Source organism: Toxotes jaculatrix, chromosome 4, assembly GCF_017976425.1.
Source record: "Toxotes jaculatrix isolate fToxJac2 chromosome 4, fToxJac2.pri, whole genome shotgun sequence".
Lineage (NCBI taxonomy): Eukaryota > Metazoa > Chordata > Actinopteri > Toxotidae > Toxotes > Toxotes jaculatrix.
In genome coordinates, this window is record NC_054397.1 from 436,861 (window position 1) to 454,279 (window position 17,419).

Sequence of the window (17,419 nt, forward strand, 5' to 3'; positions counted from 1 at the left end):
CACTGAACTGAACTGTGACATGAGATTCCTCCTTTAAAGACGACACCACACGGAGCAGCAACACATTTTCACATTTGCAGTTTTATGAAACTTTGCCATAAATAGAAAAGAAATGAGGTGGATCACAGATCGCTGGGAAAATAACTGAAACTTTTCATCACAGAGAAAAGAGCTGAGAGACCAGCAGCTGTCAGAAGTCCAGCCACTCCGTCATGTAGATGCAGTTGGACGGAGAGATTTCTCCTCCGTCATGACAGTCGTCAAACACCTGAAGAGAGAGAACAGATGATCAGGGCTCAGGCTGGTAAACCACATGTAGTCCTCCAACAGAAACCCCGTATGATTGTGTGTTACCGGGCAGAGTCCACAGGGTGTCTTCACGAGGCCGGTGGGTTGGATGACGGGGTTGACTCCGCGGTAAAGCTTCATCTGTCCGTCCACGCTGCCCACCGTTCCCTCCTTGGCGGCGATGATGGTCATCTCCACCTTCCCGTCATAGATCAGCGTGTTCAGGATGGTCTCGATGTCGTCCATGGACAGATCCACCTGTAAACACCAGCCCGTCAAACCGGGAGCGACAGCAGCTTGTAAGTCTGCATCAGGTACGTTACTGACACCTGAGTGAAGGTGTGCTCGGACTCTGAAGGGCAGGTGTGGTGACTTTAACTTCAGCTGCTCTGCTCAGTGAGACGTCCTGTCCTCTCGCCTGTCCAGAGCCTCGTCTTTGGACTTTAAACTGACTCTGAGTTTCTCGTTATGAGAAGAGTTTTGACTCTAACTCACCGCACACTGTATCTGAGCCCCCTTCAGCTGAGCGGCGCCCCCCTGTGGAGGCTTCTGTCCTTGGCCTTCTGAACGTCCATGTTACAGACCAGAGGTTTAATTTCACCAGGTTCAAAAGGTCATCGAAGACCACGAGCTACAGTTCGGAGGACCACGACTGAGGAGCTAAAGACAGTCCACAAGAAGGTAACCTGACTAGCCTGCAGATATACAGGGAATGTGATGTCATGAGAGGGGTGGAGCTATAAGAGGGTCACCTTGCTGATTCCCAGCTCGCAGATGTATTTCCAGACTTCGTGTGAGGTGGCGAAGGAGCTGTTCCTCTGAACCATCGGACTCTGTTTGCTGTCCCTCGCCGCTTCAGCCTGAACACGCACACAAACAAACAGTGCGAGGGTCATGTGACCAGCAACATCACCCAAAGTCCTCACACTGAACAACAGTTAAACATTTGTTTCAGTGCTTTTTTTGTACCTTGCTCTGCAGGAACTTGAAGCACTGCTGGTTGAGAACTTCGACAAACTCAGACTCAAAGTCCTGGTCGCTGTACCAGGCGCCCCCTGTCACCGAGCGGTCCGGCTGCAGGTTGTACAGCATGTACACCTTCTTCTTAGATGCCTGCACACAACAAACATGCAGCCGTCAGGAGAACAACTCCTGTCTCCACAGGATCAGCTGATCAGGACCAAAGACGAGCAGCAGAGGTTCTGGTCTGGTCTCTGTAGTTTCATGTTGGATCAGTGAACTCACGGCGACAGATTTCACAGCTTTGATGAGCTTCTTGCTCTCCAGGTTCTTCAGGATCTTGTTGATCTCAGTCAGAGGAAGGTTACTCTTAAAGCGGATGTCTCTGCTCCAGATCCCTGCAGCAACACAAACACTCCAGAAGCTGTGACCACGGCGTGAGTACCACGTCCTTCACAATCTAACGCGTGGACGCTGCAGTTCCTATTGGAAACGTGTGTCCACCAACAGCCTGTGAGTTTCTTACCTTTGTTTCCTGCGTCCTCGATGATCTGATAAACCAGTTTCTCCTGGTTGTCTGAACCTTTCATCTTACTGAAACAGGAAAAAGCATGAAAACAGCTCAGGCTCAGGTCACATCCTGGTCTCATCAACCTGACTAAGCCCTAATCCTGGTTTCATGATGACCTGAAAATGCTGGCTGGAGCACTGAATCCAGTTCAGACAGGAAGGACGAAGACCCGACAGATACAGATTCACTGGATGTGGTTTTGAGTGACAGGGACTCCTGGTGTTTAGGACCTGCTGGTTCTGAAGAAGCTAAAACCCAGTCTGACATTTACTGATTCTGATCTGCAGACGTGGCTCAGACACCGCGGTCAATCACCAATCACTAATCAATCACTAATAACTGTTTGTTTACTATTTGGTTTCATCATCATGTTTGTTTGTTTATTGACATAAATGTACAGAAACAGGAAATGGAACAGAAAGTTTCAGCTTTTGTTTTCTTTGTTTGTTCAGCCTCTGATTTCACTGTTTCTCCTTCACTTCTGAATCTGGTGCTGCGTCACACCTGTGCCTCACCCCCGTGTCTCACCCCCGGGTCTCACCCCCGTGTCTCACCCCTGTGTAGCTGTATGTGCTGTGTTTACCTGGCGCTCTGAGAGTCCTTCAGTCTGTACACGAGACCTGAATTGTTCCTCAGCAGGTCCAGCTGACCCTGGAACAGGTCAACAGGACAGGTTCAGCCCAGCTAACATCATCAATAACTAATCAATAAGACTGATCAGGTAGTGATCAGAAACACAACCAACTGAAAAAATGGTTACAGTTTGATCTGAGAGACCAATCAGGAGACAGGAGTCAGTGACATCATCAGACTGACCAATGAGAGCAACTTGTTGATGGCCATGGCTCTCTGCTGAGGCTCCAGGTGAGGCAGGTCGTTCTGGATCACCTGGTCTGTGATCCCATGAGGAAACTGCTGACATAGCTCTTTGATCCTACAACACACACACACACACACACACACACACACACACAGGATTTATTATCCTGATAATCAACCAATAGTTTTCAGTTACAGTTGAAATTCTCTGGTTTGGTAAATTTCTGCCTCAGTAACTGAGTCTTTGGGTTCAGGATGAGAAGATGTGAACACGTCATGCTGGACATTTTGTCAACTAATGAATTAATGAAGAAAAGACTTGTTGTAAACCTCAGTATCTCTATGAACTGGTTTAACCATCATTTCATTTCATTCTTTATTATTTTAGCTTATTTATATACCAAATAAAATGTTTATATTTCTGTAAATATGGTCAGAATGAACACTGAGGTATCAAGCTGACACTGTTAATATGTTTTAGAGGGACGCGGGTTTGTTTCTTTAATGATGTAAGAATAAATGTGTCTCCGCCACAGACGCGGGTTAGAAACTCAGCAGGTTTACCTGCAGGTTACATCAGGTAACTGTGTTCACCTGAGCTGCTGATCAAGTTCACGCTGACTTCATGAAATGAAACGCAGCTTTTTCTCCACAGGTCTTCGGCTCAGTGTCCAAAACCTCTACACACACCTTAAACTCAACATCCAGCGTCTGAACATCTCTCGCTCGTCTGGCCGTCTGTCCACGACAGAGGACAATTACAGCCAAACTCGGTTTCAAATCACCTTGATAGACAGTGAACTCACTGGTTTGCTGGATTGACGGAGTCATAAAACACGAGTCCGTTTTTTTTAATTCTCAAAGACAAATGCTCCATTTCGGCAACACATTCAAAATACCATTCTGAACTTTATATCCTGTGATGCTCATTTTTCTTCATCAAAACTCCCACAGATCAGCTGAGGGCGCAGTTACAGCAGAAAATGTTCACATTCTGGTGAAATAAACCAACTTTGATCCGCCGAATGGCCCCGGATTATCAGAATCTTCTGCGCGGTTCACAAAGCGTATTTTCGTGGCATGTGTCCGCGTATAACCGAGTAAACACTAAATCAATCAGAATTTAGACGAAGTTCGGTGCATCCCCCTCTGGGACGTCAGCTCAGCGGTAACTCTCGCTGACGTTGCCCGACTAACCTGTTTTCAATCTCGGCAGGATCTGAAATGTTCGCCTCCTTCTTCACTGTGACTTCAGACATTTTTATAAAACTCTGTGGTCTGTAAGTTTATGTCTTAGCTGCTGTTAGCTAGCCCGTTAGCCTGGTATACTGTTAGCTACTGTTATCAGCCATGTTAGTTCAGGGTCCTGAAACTTTCGCTGCCGGCGGAGGGAGGGTCCTGAAAACCGCCTGTTTAAAAATCTGGAGGCGATTTTTTTTTTTAAATTTATGGAGTGAAGCAACTTGAGACTCTTTGTCGAGAAGTCAGAATATAACATTTATCCATCTGGTGTACGACAGCAGCAAAAAGCTTCTCATTTATTCAGTATCGTCAAAATTCTACTAATGTTTTCTCTCCTCCAGTTTTTCTTCCTGTAATTCATGTCATGCGCAGCCCGGAGGGGCGGGCGGTTCATAGAGCGCTATTGTTCACAGGTTTCCCCTCAGCACCGCCCGCCGTCGTCTCTGGAATACCAGAGACTACGGCGAGCGCACGCGCCGGACAGAAGTGGTTTCTATAGTGACGCTTCTGTAAACAGCCGCTGACCGGAGACGGAACGACGTCCCAACAATCTGCAGCTTTTAATCATCTCCGGTAAGACTGATTATTGATTACCGACACGATTTTACACGAGATATTTAAATGAAGTTTTTTTCGTTGTTTCTGTTGAAGTTTGTTTTTCAGGGAAACAAACAAACAAACAAACCAGAGGAATCTGAAGGTGTTTGCTTGTTTGTTTGTTGTTTAAAATCATTTAAAATCTGTGCGAACCGAATCCAGGAAATGTTGAAAGTGCTTCACCGCACAGGCCCTGGTCTGAACCCTCAAACAGCCCTTTAAAGTTGTGGGGTCCATAATTTTGGTGGTTGTGGTTGATTGATTGATTGATTGATTGATTGATTGATTGACAGGTAGACAGTCGTCGTCATGACAGCAGGAGCGGTGTCAGCGCCGCTGATCATTCCCATCATCCCCCTGCAGACACACAGAGCCAAGAACCAGATCCACACCAGCACACCTGTCTCCATCCATTCAGGTACGACCACACACACCTGTCTGTCCTCCGTCCTCCACACATCTGTCAGGGTTCATGAGGCCGATACAGATGCTGATATGTGAGAGTTTAGATAATCTGGTGCTGACCATCACAGCCAACATGAAGGGATATGAAGTGGCCACTTCAAAGACTCACCTGAAAACAAAGAGTGAAGTGAGTGAATCATCTCTGAAGTAATGAGCACATGAATGAATCAGTAACTCTAATAACAGACATGTGATCCAGACAGTTTGGTACTTTAAGTGTATTGTGATTCTAATACTTTTATACTTTTACTGTAGTAAAACTTTGATGGAATATTTCTACATGTACTTCAGTTCCCATCATCCCCTCTGCTGCTCTATTCATCTGCAACTACTACTCCTGCAGTAGTAATACCTGTGTTACCAGGTGTTTCTGACAGGTGTGTCTGTCTCTGCAGACACTCTAGGTGTGACGATCTTCTACACTCTGGACGGGTCGAAGCCGGCAGTGGCGCAGCAGGGACCAGCGGGCAGCAGCAGGAAGTACAGTGAGCCGATCCTGCTGCCCGCCGGTCGAGTGTGTGTCAGAGCTGTGGCTGTCTCCAGGTAACCGAACACGTGAGGTTTCAGCAGAGACAAAAACAGATATCCAGATGGCTGTGACATCACTTCCTTTCCAGTCTGTGGTCCACAGTCTTCGGTGGCTCAGTGCAGTCTCTTATTTAGCATTTCTTTCAGTGGTATTTGTGAATCAATGAATCATTTACCATCTGTATTCTAAGACAAGTGGACAACAGGTCCCTGGACACAGGCCCCTGGACACAGGCGTGGAAAAGGCCCCCACCCTTCTATGGAGAGACAAGAGCCTCAGACTGGAAGAGACTCACAACGTCATTTGTAGTTGTTTTGTCTCTTTCAGTCTGTGTGTGTGTGTTTGCTGTTTCATGTCATCTACTGTTCACTCTTTGGGTTAATAAAGGTTAAATCAGTCTGTCTGTTTCTCCGCCTGTCTGTCTGTCTCTCTGTCTGTATCTCTGTCTGACTGTCTGTCTGTCTGTCTGTCTGTCTGTCTGTCTCTCTCTCTCTCTCTCTTTCTGTCTGTCTCTCTGCCTGTCTGTCTGCCTGCCTCTCTGACTGTCTCTCTCTCTGTCTGCCTGCCTCTCTGACTGTCTCTCTCTCTGTCTGCCTGCCTCTCTGCCTGTCTCTCTCTCTGTCTGCCTGCCTCTCTGCCTGTCTGTCTTTCTCTCTTTCTTTCTGTCTGTCTCTCTGCCTGTCTCTCTGTCTGTCTCTCTTTAGTGACGGCAGACAGAGCTCCGCGGTGACGAAGGTTTTCTCTGTTGAACTTGCCAACTCAAACAACAGGAAGGAGAAGGAGGAGAGCTTCGTGCAGAGCGAGCAGCAGGTAATCAGCTCTGTCAGAACAGCGCCCCCTGCCTGTTTCCTGAACAGATTCAAGTTTTAAAACTCGGGACCTTGCTGCTGTAACAGCGAAGAGTTAATGTCGTCCACTCGCTCCACATTCATCGATGAGTTGTTTGTGTTTCAGCGTCCGACTGAAGGAACCTCCTGTTCTCCTGAGAACTCTGCAGGTTCTTCACTGAGGCCTCCAGGTCTGTTCTACATGTTCTCACTTCTGTGTCTGAAACTAAATGTTTAAAGTTTAAAAGTTTATTCCTTTATTGATCCCTGCTGGGTGAATTCATTCTGTGCATGTTACCCACACCAACTGCACATGCACTGGAGACGCCGGGGCAGGGGGCTGCCTGGTGAGGCGCCCGGGGAGCTGGGGTGGATCGGTGCCTTGCTCAGGGGCACCACGTGGTCACAGAGGCGGGGGGTCGTGTCTCCTTCACTACCACCCATGTCCATTTGTTTAGAGGTTTATGTAGACGGATTGATAGATTCTTTGTTCACCCCCCACCCCGGGGATGGAGGAAGGCATCAGATGTGACAGCTGATTACAGAACAGTAACACAGCTAATCAGTGTAACCTGTGAGGAGATGACAACAGCCTCACAAACAATAAACAACACAGGTGAACATAGATGAAAGAGCAACCTTCAGAACAGAGCCAGAGAAACACGACCGTATCACTTCACGCTGTCCCACTGTCTGCATTCAGAGCCGAGGATGATGGGAAACGGCTCTCCTCTGGCAGGTCCTCGTTTTCTGAACAGTCGACTGGGTTCTCCGTCCACCACCAAAGCCCACACTGGTTCTTCCCAACGTTCCCAGTCAGTGGTAAACAAACCAACCGACACTTACTCATTTGAGCGAACACCACTCTGCTGTGGTACGGAAACATGTCTGAGGACTTTTATTTTGTTGTGCTTCCTGTCTGTCAGAGCTCAGGTGCACTGAAACAGCTGAACAGCACGCAGATGTCCCGAATCCAGCGAGAGACTGACTTCCTGCGGTACGAGCATGGATTTTGTACGAGCATGGATTTTGTATCATCTGCATAGAACGGAACATGGCAATCAACAGACATGGCCCTGAAGAACCTCGAGACGCACCTTTGTCTGACTGTCTCTGTACCTGTCTGTCTCTGCAGGTGTGCTCAGTGTTTGAGTTTTCGTCCTTCAGACCCGTTTGCTCGGTTCTGTGCTCAGTGCGGAGCGGTGGTTCCTCCGTTACCTGAACAGAGACTGCCCCCTGCTGAGGGAGGACAGGTACTGCACACACACCTGAACTTAAACTTGCATGCACAAAAGTTACTGACAGTTAGCTCACCTGTGTAGTGCAGTACACTCACTGTACTGTGTGTGTGTCAGATGGTGCTGTGTGTGTTCTGTAACAACATGGTTCCTGTGAACACTCACACCTGTTTGATCTGTGAAGCCTCCGTCCAACAACAGATAAAACCACAGGCCAGACTCACACTGCAGGTACACACACACACACTTTTGTGATGAAATGATGACTTTCTTTTCTTCTGATGTTTCCTAACAAAAACCTTTTCTCCTTATATTCAGACTTTATCGTCATAATCACATTTTCCTCGTGAAATTATTTCTTTCATAAAGAATTTTCTCAAATAATATGATTTTATCTAAGTGAGTCTTTTTCCAGCAAAATTAAAACTTTATTTTTATAACATTTTACTTTTATTCTTCCAGTTTATCAATCTATCCCTGTTTACTGCACCTTCATCGATACATTTATGTTGTGTGACATGATTTCTCGTTGATCAGTGGCGGTGGATTCATGTTTATTTCATCTCATTTTACATGTCAACAGCAACTGGTACCTGTGTTATGTGCTTATCTGGTGTGTGTGTGTGTGTGTTGTGTAGGATCATGTGGTGTGTGTTTGCTGTGGAAGTGGGAATCCTGCTCACACCTCCATCTGTCTGACCTGTGAGAGCCGCCTGCAGCCGGTAACACCTGCACACGCAACCGCTGCACATTCACACATTCACACTCTGAACTGATTCACCTGCAGAACTTCAACCTTTTATTTCCCTGTGCGTGTGTGTGTGTGTGTGTTGTTGCTGTAGGAGGTGTGTGTTGGTACGATCGCCTCCTCTGTCCCGGCAGACAGCAGGATGTTGTCCTGTTCCAGATGTAAACGTATTAACCACTGTGATGCCAGATACTGCGACTGGTGTGGCTCCAAGGTGAACACACACACCTGAAAACATGTGAACTCACACAGCGTCGCACAGCGAACCACACACACCGATCACATCTGCACACTTCAGTCCTTCAATAACAAACTCACCAATTAAACATTCACCTTTTCCCCTGAACATGAATCTTTTATCTCATGAACGTGGTAGGTGGAGGTGTTTCAGGTCAGGCAGCACGCCTCTGCCATAGCTTGCTCTGTGCTAGCCTAGCATCTGTGCTAGCCTAGTTTTTGATGGAGCTAACCGTTTCCCTGCTTTCTGTCTCTGTGCTAAGCTAGTGTGTAGAGTGATGAATTGTGGGATATGTCGTCACATTCACGTGATGTATGTTTCCAGCCCGGTCATGCAGCTAGCTGTGTGATGTGTTGGCGATGTGGAGCGAGTGGACACCCGTACGCCTTCTACTGCGCAACCTGTGGTGTCTACCTGGAAGCACCGGCCCCGCCCACATCCTGCAGTGACATCACACAACCCATCAGAGTCACCGCCCCCAACCAGGTATGCTGCACCTCTGACATCGTGCCATTCACACTAGACATAACCCAGTATATCACCCAATAAACAGGCTGTTGTGTTCCTGTGTGCGAAGGCTTCAGCCTCCACTTCCCATGATGTCACCTGGCAGGTCACAACCTCATCTGACCCCACCTCCACTTTGAAGTTAGCACCGCCCACTGTTGTTGATCAGTACACACAGACTGTTGGGCTGTATTATCCATCAACCACCAAAATAAACAGGGAGGACCAACAGAGAGCGCTACAGCTCAGCAGACAGCAGGCGACCAGAGACCGCCACCCACTGCTGACAGCCATCAGCCCAGGCAGAGGTAGAGTACTACTGATACTGCTGCTGCTACTAATAATACTACTACAAATACTGATACTACCACTACTGTTACTGACCGTCATCAGCCGAGCCGTGGCAGAGAGCCACGTCCCCCAGCCCCACCACACCAGGGGGGATGTGGCTGCTGTCTCCTAACCTGTTCCTGTCTTCAGGTTACTGGAGGAAGCAGCTGGATCATGTGTGTGCTCACCTGAGGAGTTACGCTCAGAACAACGCCCCTTTCAGGGCTCTACTGGGAGAGCCTCGTCTGGGCCAGGTACGCCACACCTCAGCTGTACAACATCAACGTTAGTTAATAAAATGACTCACTGTACGAGAAGGTCGAGGTTCAGACACCAAGCACCAAACTGAGCAGGTGTCCCTGTGTGTCAGGTGATGTGACGTGTTTCTTCCACCTTCAGATGGTTTCTGCTGTGATTCAAGAGGACTGTTATGAAGTCAGCCTGACCGTCAGCTTCGTGTCGGCTGGACAGAAAAAAAAACAGGTCTGTTTACAACCTGAAGTCCCACCAAAACTCTTTTACTCTCATTTTACGTGAATCATAGTAAAGTTAAGTTGACTGACAGCGCATTTGGTCTCAGGTGGATCCTGAAGGTGACGGTGCAGGTGCAGCAGCAGCAGGTAACAGTGCAGCAGGTGGTGTTTTACCTGCAGGTGGAACTGAGGCGCTGAGCAGCGTTACAGAGCGATTTCCCGACAGCAGCAGCCTCAGGAAGAACGGTTCGTACGTACACTGGAACATTTTAGCTAACCTTTCTAACCTCTGTTAGATCGATGGGGGTGAGTGGGTCAGTATCCTCCATCATTACGGGTGGGGAAGCTCTTACATCCACCTTTAGTGTAAACCACGATGTAAAAACTAGTTCTGATTGAGTGCAGCTCATCACATGACCTCTGCTGAGCGAGTAAATCTGAGGAGAAATCAGTCTGAGTCAGGGCTACAGCTAACATGCTAACATTAGCCAGAGTTTCTCTGCTTCCTGTTCTGTTTCCTGCTCCTGAAGTTTCAGGATATTTCATCATTTCATTTCAAAAAGACATTAAAAAGATGTGTCTGCAACAGGGACATCATCAGTGTCCTCAGAGGTTTTGTGTCTGACAGGAAGTGCTCTGTCCACAGGTCTGATGAAACCCCCCAAACCAAACCTGATGCCCAAACCTCAGGTAAGAACCTCCACCAGCTGCTGTTCACAGCTGCAAACAGCTGGTGACACATTTATGAGCAGATATAGAAGAAACTGAAGTTCTTCTGTTTTGATTTAAACTCTCCTGAAGTGAACCACACCTGCTGCTGTCTGACTTCCTGTTCAGTCCGAAATGAAAGCCCCTCTCTGATTGGTTGTCCCAGCTGCAGGTAAAGGACATTCCGCTGCTGAAGGAGCTGTGTCCAAGTCGAGGTCAGATCAGCGTCATCCAGCAGCTCCTGGATCAGGTATGAGTCTCTGCAGCCAATCAGCAGCCTCCTCTGGATCACCTGGCATATTGTACACTGACCAGTCTGCTGATTATTTGTTGACCACCAGGGGGCGGATCCCTCCTGCTGCGGCAGCGATGGCCGACACGCCCTGGCAGTGGCCGTAATGAATGGTCACTGTGATGTACTTCCTGTTTTGGTGCAGCATGGAGCTGACGTGGACCAGCAGTCCGGACCGTAAGACAAAGAAGAAGAAAATGAAATGATGAGCACGGCTGCTGTCACGTATAAAACAACTAATGTGTCCTCAAAGCTGAAAGGTCAGGTGACCTGAATTCGGTGAACCCCTCCTCGGCGGTGACGAAACACCCAAAACTCTGAGGGAGATTTAGTTTGTGGACGCCCAGGTGTGGTAGCAGCTGTAGGGACAAGTCTAAAAGCAGAGTAGACCTCCACGGACTCAGGAGGTGGAGACGGTGGTTGAGGCACCCCCGCCCTGGATCCTGGTCCTTGAGTAAAACACATCATCCAGATGAATATGATGTGATGTGATGTGATTCAAGATTCAAGACTTTATTGTCACTGTGCAACCACAACGAAATGAGATGTAACATGATGAACCTCTTCCTCTTCCTCAGGATGAAGAACACAGCTCTGCATGAAGCTGCATCCCTGGGCTCTGAAGGTTTGCAGTGTGCCAAGGTCCTGCTCAGGTACACCTGATGATACACCTGATGATGCACCTGTACACACAGACACTTAGCTCTTAGTTCCAGGTGAGCACTGGCTGCAGGTGGAGTTACCTGAGCGAGCCTGAGCAGATCAGATCCACCTGAGCGTCGTCTGAACACCTGATTCAGTACGAAGGAGCGAAGCTGGTCAAAGCCTCAGATTATGAAATGTGTTTGGTGAGAAACGGATCAGAATCTGAAACATTTCTTCTTCATGTTCCACCACACACTTTCCACCCCAGCTGCAGGGCCGGCGTGAGGCGGAGGAACGCTGCCGGTCAGACGCCGTTCGATGTGGCCGTGAGCTCCGGCTGTGACGACATGGTGTCTCTGCTGGCTGCTCGGAGTGGACTGGACTTACTGGGCAAACTGGGAAAACCCAAACTGAACCTGGACGTTTTCTGATGCGCACACTGGGCTGAATCACCTTCACTGGTTTTTCTCTTTGGATTTGTAGCATCCAGGTGTTGTAATGATGCTGTTTAGGATTTATGGCGCCGTCCTTCTCATGTTAGCGAGATGCCATGTGTTGGTGGTCGGATGATTTTCGATCACTGGGTGGATTTTACTGGAGGAAGTGTTTCTGACTTTGATACTAAATAAAAACCAGCGTACGCATGTTGTTGTTCTTGCTGTTGAAAACTGAAACTGTTCATTTAATTATTTTCTGCTGACCTTAGAATCAGAATGAATAATGAAATAAAGTCAACAGCAGCAGCTGTTGGTTTCTTTGCCTGTAGAGGGCGACATCATCTCTTCTTCAGGTCTACACTGCTGCTGTTAGACATCTCACAGCGCCCTCTGCTGGACAAGCTACAACCTAAAAAACATTTCTAAACTTCCACTGTCGAACTGCAGAGCTTCACTTTGGTTTTATTGGCTCACAAACATTCAGACAATGTTCAACAGACGAGTGAACAAAACAGCTTTCAGTGGGAAACTGAACCAAATGAAACAAAAACGAAGCTAAAACGTTTACAGACGACTAACAGATGAAACTCGATATCATCAGGGCGTCGTCCTAAAGCACCAACAGTCACCACTGATTTCACCAAAAGGACGGTGAGCTGTCTCCTCCCTCAGCAGGAAGGTCCAGGTGTGCTGCAGTGGACCAGCTCACTCACCAACACTACTGGACTGGTTGTTCTGTTGATTTGAAAAGTGAGGCGAAGACACGGCACCATCGCCTCAGCGTCTCAGTCGGAGGAAGAAGGCGTGGCGGCACTCTGTGCTGTCGACAGGGTAGTATTTGTCATAGAAGTCCAGGATGTACTCCTCGGCTTTGAAACCAAACTTCTGGTACAGCAGCATGGCGGGATTACTGGCCGACACATGCAGCGTCACGTCCTTCCCCATACACGTCTGGAAAAGACAAACACAAAGATGTAACCGGGAACACACCGAGTGACGGCAGGACGACCGCTGCAGTGGACGGGCTGCAGTGGACAGGCTGCAGTGATTCTGGGGTATCATCCCATTATGTTCCCATTACCATCCCAGTGTGACACACACACAGCAGCTGTGCTGCTAGCTGTGTTAGCAAACCCTTCACCTGCTGGGAAACAGTTCACTCAACAGGAAGCAAACGGAAAATGCTGAAGGTTAAATGATGCAAACAGACGGCAGCGTGGACGGCTGCACGTCGACGACTCGTCTGACAAAATGAACGGACCATGTGACCTGCGGAGTCTCACCTGGATTAGATGGTAGATCATGAAGGTGCCGATGCCGGCTCTCCTCCACTCAGGGTGGACCAGCAGGAAGGAGATGTAGGCCTCATTGTACTTCACGTCCGGTACCATGAAACCGAAGCCAATCACAACTTTCTTATAGAGGACAACCACGCTGAAGTCTGGGTACTGCAGACACTCAGACAGGTCCACACCTGGAGGGGGAGGATGAAACAGATAACGATCAGACAGATTCACTGTAGGACAGCTGAGGGTCACTCAAAGGATCCGTCTGTGCAACCTGGCCAGAAGCTGTCGTGACACATGGCGTTGACGGAGGGGATGTGGTTTGGGCGGACGTAGCAGAAGTCGATTGAGGCGTCCGGCTCAGGGACCCAGTCTGGATCTTTTCTGTGAGGGTAAGCTCTGATCTCCGACAGCAGCCGCAGCTTGACCGGACGACTCTCATAATCCCTCCTAAAGAACAACGACAGATCTGCTACTGCTGTGCTGACAAGAGGAGGCTGGAGGCAGAGAAGGTTCTTCTACCTGACCCAAGGTTTCACGGAACTTTACCTGATGAATGGTTTCAGGATGCGGGACGTATACGGACTCTTGATGCTCTGGTCCAAACTTCCCTCTGCTCCCATCAGACGATGCCAGAAGGACACGGAGTGCTGCTGGACTCCCCTTCTGCTGGAAAGGTTGGTCTACACACACACACACACACACACACACACACACACACACACACACACACACACACACACACACACACACACACACAGTTATGTACAGGGGATCCCAGCACACCCAGCTAATCAGACGTCACAAACCACAACTGCCAAACTTTTACCACAGACTAGTTTAATTTAAACATTTTCCTGTTGCTCTTTCAGCTTCTAAAACTACAGCAGGATCTACTTTAACAGCTGACCTCGGTTGGACACTTTAGAACAATGGTCTCTGAATAAAGACACTGTCAGACTCATTTACTTCATGTGTCTTCTTATGGAGAAGTATTGTATAGTTGTGGACTCAGAGCTGTGAGCCACAGAACAATGCAGAGTCAAAGCACTGATCAGCAGCCGTGCAGCTAACATCGTGTCCCATCAATGACTTCAGGAAAACATGTCCTGACAGTGTAAGTCTGACTGACTGAGTCCGGGGTTAATGCTGAACATACCTGGAAGCGATCAAGAATACGCAGCTCCTGGCTGTTGGTGCAGTATTTTCCCATGATTCCACCTCCCATCAGAGTCCCCGCCTCCTGGGCACCGTAGATACCTCCCACCAGGCTCAGGGTGGCGCTGACCGCTCGGTCGACGTCCAGCAGGGGGAGCCCTCTCTGCCTCTTGGCTTGGCGGACCAACAGCTTCCTGTGAAGGCGTTTGGCCTGCGGGGTCACCGCTAAGGCCAGCGGGCAGGCGTCCAGCCGCCTCAGCAGCATCCTCTCCTCGTACAGAGAGAGGGGGGCATAGCGAGGACTCTGGGAGACACTGCCAGCTCCGTCTGCTTTCTCAGGATGACTTAACCTCCTCCGCTCGGGCCCTCCGACAACAACACCCCCCCCAGCAGAGAGAGACGGACCTTCAATTCGTCCCACTGGCTCCTCAAAGTCATCCTCACGCTCACGGCCTTCATCATCCTCGCTCTCTGCTTCACGTTTGATGTGAGGTGGTGCTGGGCGGAGCTTCTTACGAGCGATAAGGCTGGCGCTGGGAGGAGGGATGTACTCCATCCCTGGGTCGATCATCCCCTCCGTCTCCATCTCCTCATCATCTGGACGTCCCGGCAGCACAGAGGACTCGCCATTAGTGTTTACGTTATGTTAAAACATCACAACTACGCAAGATGACGACGTTAACTCACCGTGGAACAGCGCCTGTGGAGGCATGGCATCAGGGATCAGGTCTGCCTCGGACAACAGGCTGGGTGTAGCTGAATGAGATGCCGGCGTCCCCGGGGCGGAGAAGTCAGGTGAAGGCGATGGCGACGGGCTGGTGAGCGGCGTTCGGTCTGAAGAGCTGAGGGAGGAAAAATCAATGACCTCACCTTTCTCCAGGATGAGATCAGGCCGGCGTCCGGTGCTCGCGCTGCGACCTCCACCCAGTTTGACGGGCGTGGAGGAGGCACTACGGTCGGTGTAGCCTCCCACCGCCTCCTTCTGAGCCCGCCGGATGTCTTTGGCCTCCTGCGTGCGAGAACGCTTCTCCTTCAGCTGCATGGCGTTCTCCACAGGGTTTCTGGCTCCACGTTTCCTCAGACCCTCCACGGTGATGATTGGGTCCACGGCAGGTTTGGAGGCTGCAGGGAAACCAAATATCAGCTCAGTTTGATTTACCTGTGGGGTCAACGGAAACCTCTGACCAGAGAGCTCCTGGATTAATCCGAGCAGAGGTCACCTTTAGCCTTAGTGGTGGATTTGTCCACCTCTGGTCTCAGGGTCGGAGGTCTGTTCTGGACCAGCTTCCACCAGCCGGGCTCACCGAACTCCTGCGCTCCTGAGCGGAAGAAGGTGGGACTGCCGACCGACAAACAGCCGGCCACCGTGCTCCACCAGGTGGACGTCTTCTTCCTGCAGACAGAGACAATCACCTGGTCATCGTCTCCTGAATGAATTAAGAGGAGCAGAGGGAAAAGATGCTGCCAGTAAAGTTTGTTTCAACAGAAACGTTAATTATCCTGTAATTAGACATCACCTGTGCTTCCAACAGTAACTCACTGCCTCACAGGCTACACATGAAAACAGAGTGACATTAAAAACTAACCACGGTAACAGGAGCATGTTTAAAGTTTAGAGCAACCTCGTTCCCAGCAGGAAGTTCCAGTGTCGGCCGATAAAAGCACAGATGTCCTCCTTCCACCTGAAGTATCCCTGCCGCCCCGTCCCCTCCAGAGACAGATTGTACATGGCCAACATCACCACCTGACACACAGCACACACACAGGACGGTAAAACAATGGCTCATGTTTGAGGTGTGTAACTGTTGTTACTCCTTACACAGTAAAGTTAAATTAAATAGATCGATCGATCGGCCTGTATTGATCAGAACTCTTAACTGCCTCTGCAGCTCTGACTTTCACCTCAAAAGAAGTTTGACAAATAGTTTTTATTCTTCAGTTTGTGGGTAAAACTTCCAGCGCTTTGATAAACGCGGTCCTGCTCGCTGTCTCTCAGCAGCAGTCGAGTACCTGCTGCCAGGTGAGTCTCATCCTCTCGAAGCTCTCCTTCCCGTCCTCGGAGCAGTCGGAGCAGATGAATTTGAAGAAGTTGTCCCCCTTCAGGTAGCTGGGCTGTTCACTGTGGAGCTGAGCTGAACACAGAGCGTTAGAGAGGGTTTCACACTCCGGTGCCAACATGATGCAGCTTCAGTTCACAACAGGACAGAATGAAGGTGCGTAAAGGAGCTGATGTGTGTATCTGGGCAGGATTTAGACTCGTCAGCCTCAGCTGATGCTCACATCGCTGGCTGTTTCTTCACTGGCTCACAGCTGCTTTAGTTTGTTTGTTGCTTTGAATCGTTCTGTGGGCAGTGCAGTGTTTCTCTTTAGCACAGCTGTGAAGTTGCCATAGCAACAAAGCTTGAGGACAGATGCTCAGGGACGGGGCAGCAGGTTGACCCCCCCAGGGTCCATTTGTTACACAAGCCTTCTCTGAGGAGGTGAAAACAGGTGAAACATGATCTAATCTTCACACGTGTGTGGATGTGATGTGGTTCCATGATGATGTCCTTCTTTGGACACGTGCTAAGTCTGACGTGGTTAAATGAGGTGACCAGGAAGGAAACAGGCTGTCTCACACTCCGTGCTACTTGTGTGTTTGCTGTTTGTGTGTTTGTAAGTCTGACGGTGACGGCACCCTCAGTGGACTAAAACTCAGAGAAACGCAGCGCTCTGATTGGCTTTCTCACCTGCAGTTATCCATTTGTGGCAGCGGTCGCAGTAGAAGGACATGTCCTCACAGGCCCAGCCTCCGTCAGCCTCCTCACCCACGTCGCTGGTCAGAGAGTCACCGCTCTGGTCATGTGACAGATCCACCGAGCCCTGATCCTCCGATTCCACAATCAGGAGAGTCTCCCCCTCCACCTCCCCCTCCTCCAGACCCTCTGAGGCCGACGTACAGGCCGCCTCGTCCTCACCCCCACCCAGCTGCTCACTGCTGCTGTCCATCACTGAGCCTCGGGTGCACAGTAACACACCTGGACAGGTAAACACAGCGACGGTAACATTCAGGAACATTACA

The 17,419-nt window shown here is 49.4% G+C and overlaps 3 protein-coding genes across 5 annotated transcripts; 1 reads left to right on the forward strand and 2 right to left on the reverse strand.

The window, feature by feature from the left end:
- Positions 1-61: 61 nt before the first annotated feature.
- Positions 62-4,012, reverse strand: polr3f (polymerase (RNA) III (DNA directed) polypeptide F). Its single transcript, XM_041036152.1, has 9 exons — positions 3,836-4,012; positions 2,636-2,753; positions 2,403-2,470; positions 1,775-1,842; positions 1,534-1,646; positions 1,258-1,401; positions 1,041-1,148; positions 355-546; positions 62-268 (listed from the first exon to the last, which is right to left on the reverse strand). The coding sequence occupies exons 1-9, from the start codon at positions 3,895-3,897 to the stop codon at positions 191-193; spliced, it is 951 nt and encodes a 316-aa protein (XP_040892086.1). The 5' UTR covers positions 3,898-4,012; the 3' UTR covers positions 62-190.
- A 332-nt stretch (positions 4,013-4,344) lies between these two features.
- On the forward strand, positions 4,345-12,322 carry dzank1 (double zinc ribbon and ankyrin repeat domains 1). 3 transcript variants are annotated; one of them, XM_041036563.1, is made up of 21 exons: positions 4,345-4,453; positions 4,771-4,895; positions 5,338-5,485; positions 6,176-6,281; positions 6,426-6,489; positions 7,002-7,120; positions 7,225-7,295; positions 7,434-7,551; positions 7,654-7,767; positions 8,175-8,258; positions 8,379-8,498; positions 8,847-9,008; positions 9,100-9,337; positions 9,510-9,613; positions 9,759-9,842; positions 9,940-10,078; positions 10,479-10,522; positions 10,707-10,790; positions 10,882-11,009; positions 11,411-11,485; positions 11,746-12,322. In XM_041036563.1, exons 2-21 carry the CDS (start codon positions 4,787-4,789, stop codon positions 11,906-11,908), a joined length of 2,274 nt encoding a protein of 757 aa, XP_040892497.1. In that variant the 5' UTR covers positions 4,345-4,453; positions 4,771-4,786; the 3' UTR covers positions 11,909-12,322. The 3 variants fall into 3 exon arrangements, with proteins under 3 accessions (XP_040892497.1, XP_040892496.1, XP_040892498.1); XM_041036562.1 differs by having other exon boundaries at positions 4,358-4,453; positions 4,775-4,895; XM_041036564.1 differs by having other exon boundaries at positions 4,358-4,453; positions 4,775-4,895; positions 9,136-9,337.
- A 34-nt stretch (positions 12,323-12,356) lies between these two features.
- kat14 (lysine acetyltransferase 14) lies at positions 12,357-17,346 on the reverse strand. Its single transcript, XM_041036561.1, has 10 exons — positions 17,088-17,346; positions 16,369-16,490; positions 15,981-16,102; positions 15,579-15,751; positions 15,046-15,480; positions 14,360-14,955; positions 13,750-13,883; positions 13,475-13,650; positions 13,198-13,388; positions 12,357-12,865 (listed from the first exon to the last, which is right to left on the reverse strand). The coding sequence occupies exons 1-10, from the start codon at positions 17,344-17,346 to the stop codon at positions 12,692-12,694; spliced, it is 2,382 nt and encodes a 793-aa protein (XP_040892495.1). The 3' UTR covers positions 12,357-12,691.
- Positions 17,347-17,419: the final 73 nt, after the last annotated feature.

What these genes read in the sequence shown, in the direction of transcription:
- kat14 (XM_041036561.1), bottom strand. Translation starts at nt 17,346, where the DNA reads ATGGACAGCAGCAGTGAGCAGCTGGGTGGGGGTGAGGACGAGGCGGCC. An exon ending in CCACAAATGGATAACTGCAG is followed by an intron (nt 16,491 to 17,087) that starts GTGAGAAAGCCA and finishes CTCTGTGTTCAG; the next exon opens with CTCAGCTCCACAGTGAACAG. An exon ending in TGAGACTCACCTGGCAGCAG is followed by an intron (nt 16,103 to 16,368) that starts GTACTCGACTGC and finishes GCTGTGTGTCAG; the next exon opens with GTGGTGATGTTGGCCATGTA.
- dzank1 (XM_041036563.1), top strand. Translation starts at nt 4,787, where the DNA reads ATGACAGCAGGAGCGGTGTCAGCGCCGCTGATCATTCCCATCATCCCC. An exon ending in TCGTGCAGAGCGAGCAGCAG is followed by an intron (nt 6,282 to 6,425) that starts GTAATCAGCTCT and finishes TTTGTGTTTCAG; the next exon opens with CGTCCGACTGAAGGAACCTC. An exon ending in TCCAGCAGCTCCTGGATCAG is followed by an intron (nt 10,791 to 10,881) that starts GTATGAGTCTCT and finishes GTTGACCACCAG; the next exon opens with GGGGCGGATCCCTCCTGCTG.
- polr3f (XM_041036152.1), bottom strand. Translation starts at nt 3,897, where the DNA reads ATGTCTGAAGTCACAGTGAAGAAGGAGGCGAACATTTCAGATCCTGCC. An exon ending in CGAGGACGCAGGAAACAAAG is followed by an intron (nt 1,647 to 1,774) that starts GTAAGAAACTCA and finishes GTGTTGCTGCAG; the next exon opens with GGATCTGGAGCAGAGACATC. An exon ending in GCGAGCTGGGAATCAGCAAG is followed by an intron (nt 547 to 1,040) that starts GTGACCCTCTTA and finishes TGGTGTTTACAG; the next exon opens with GTGGATCTGTCCATGGACGA.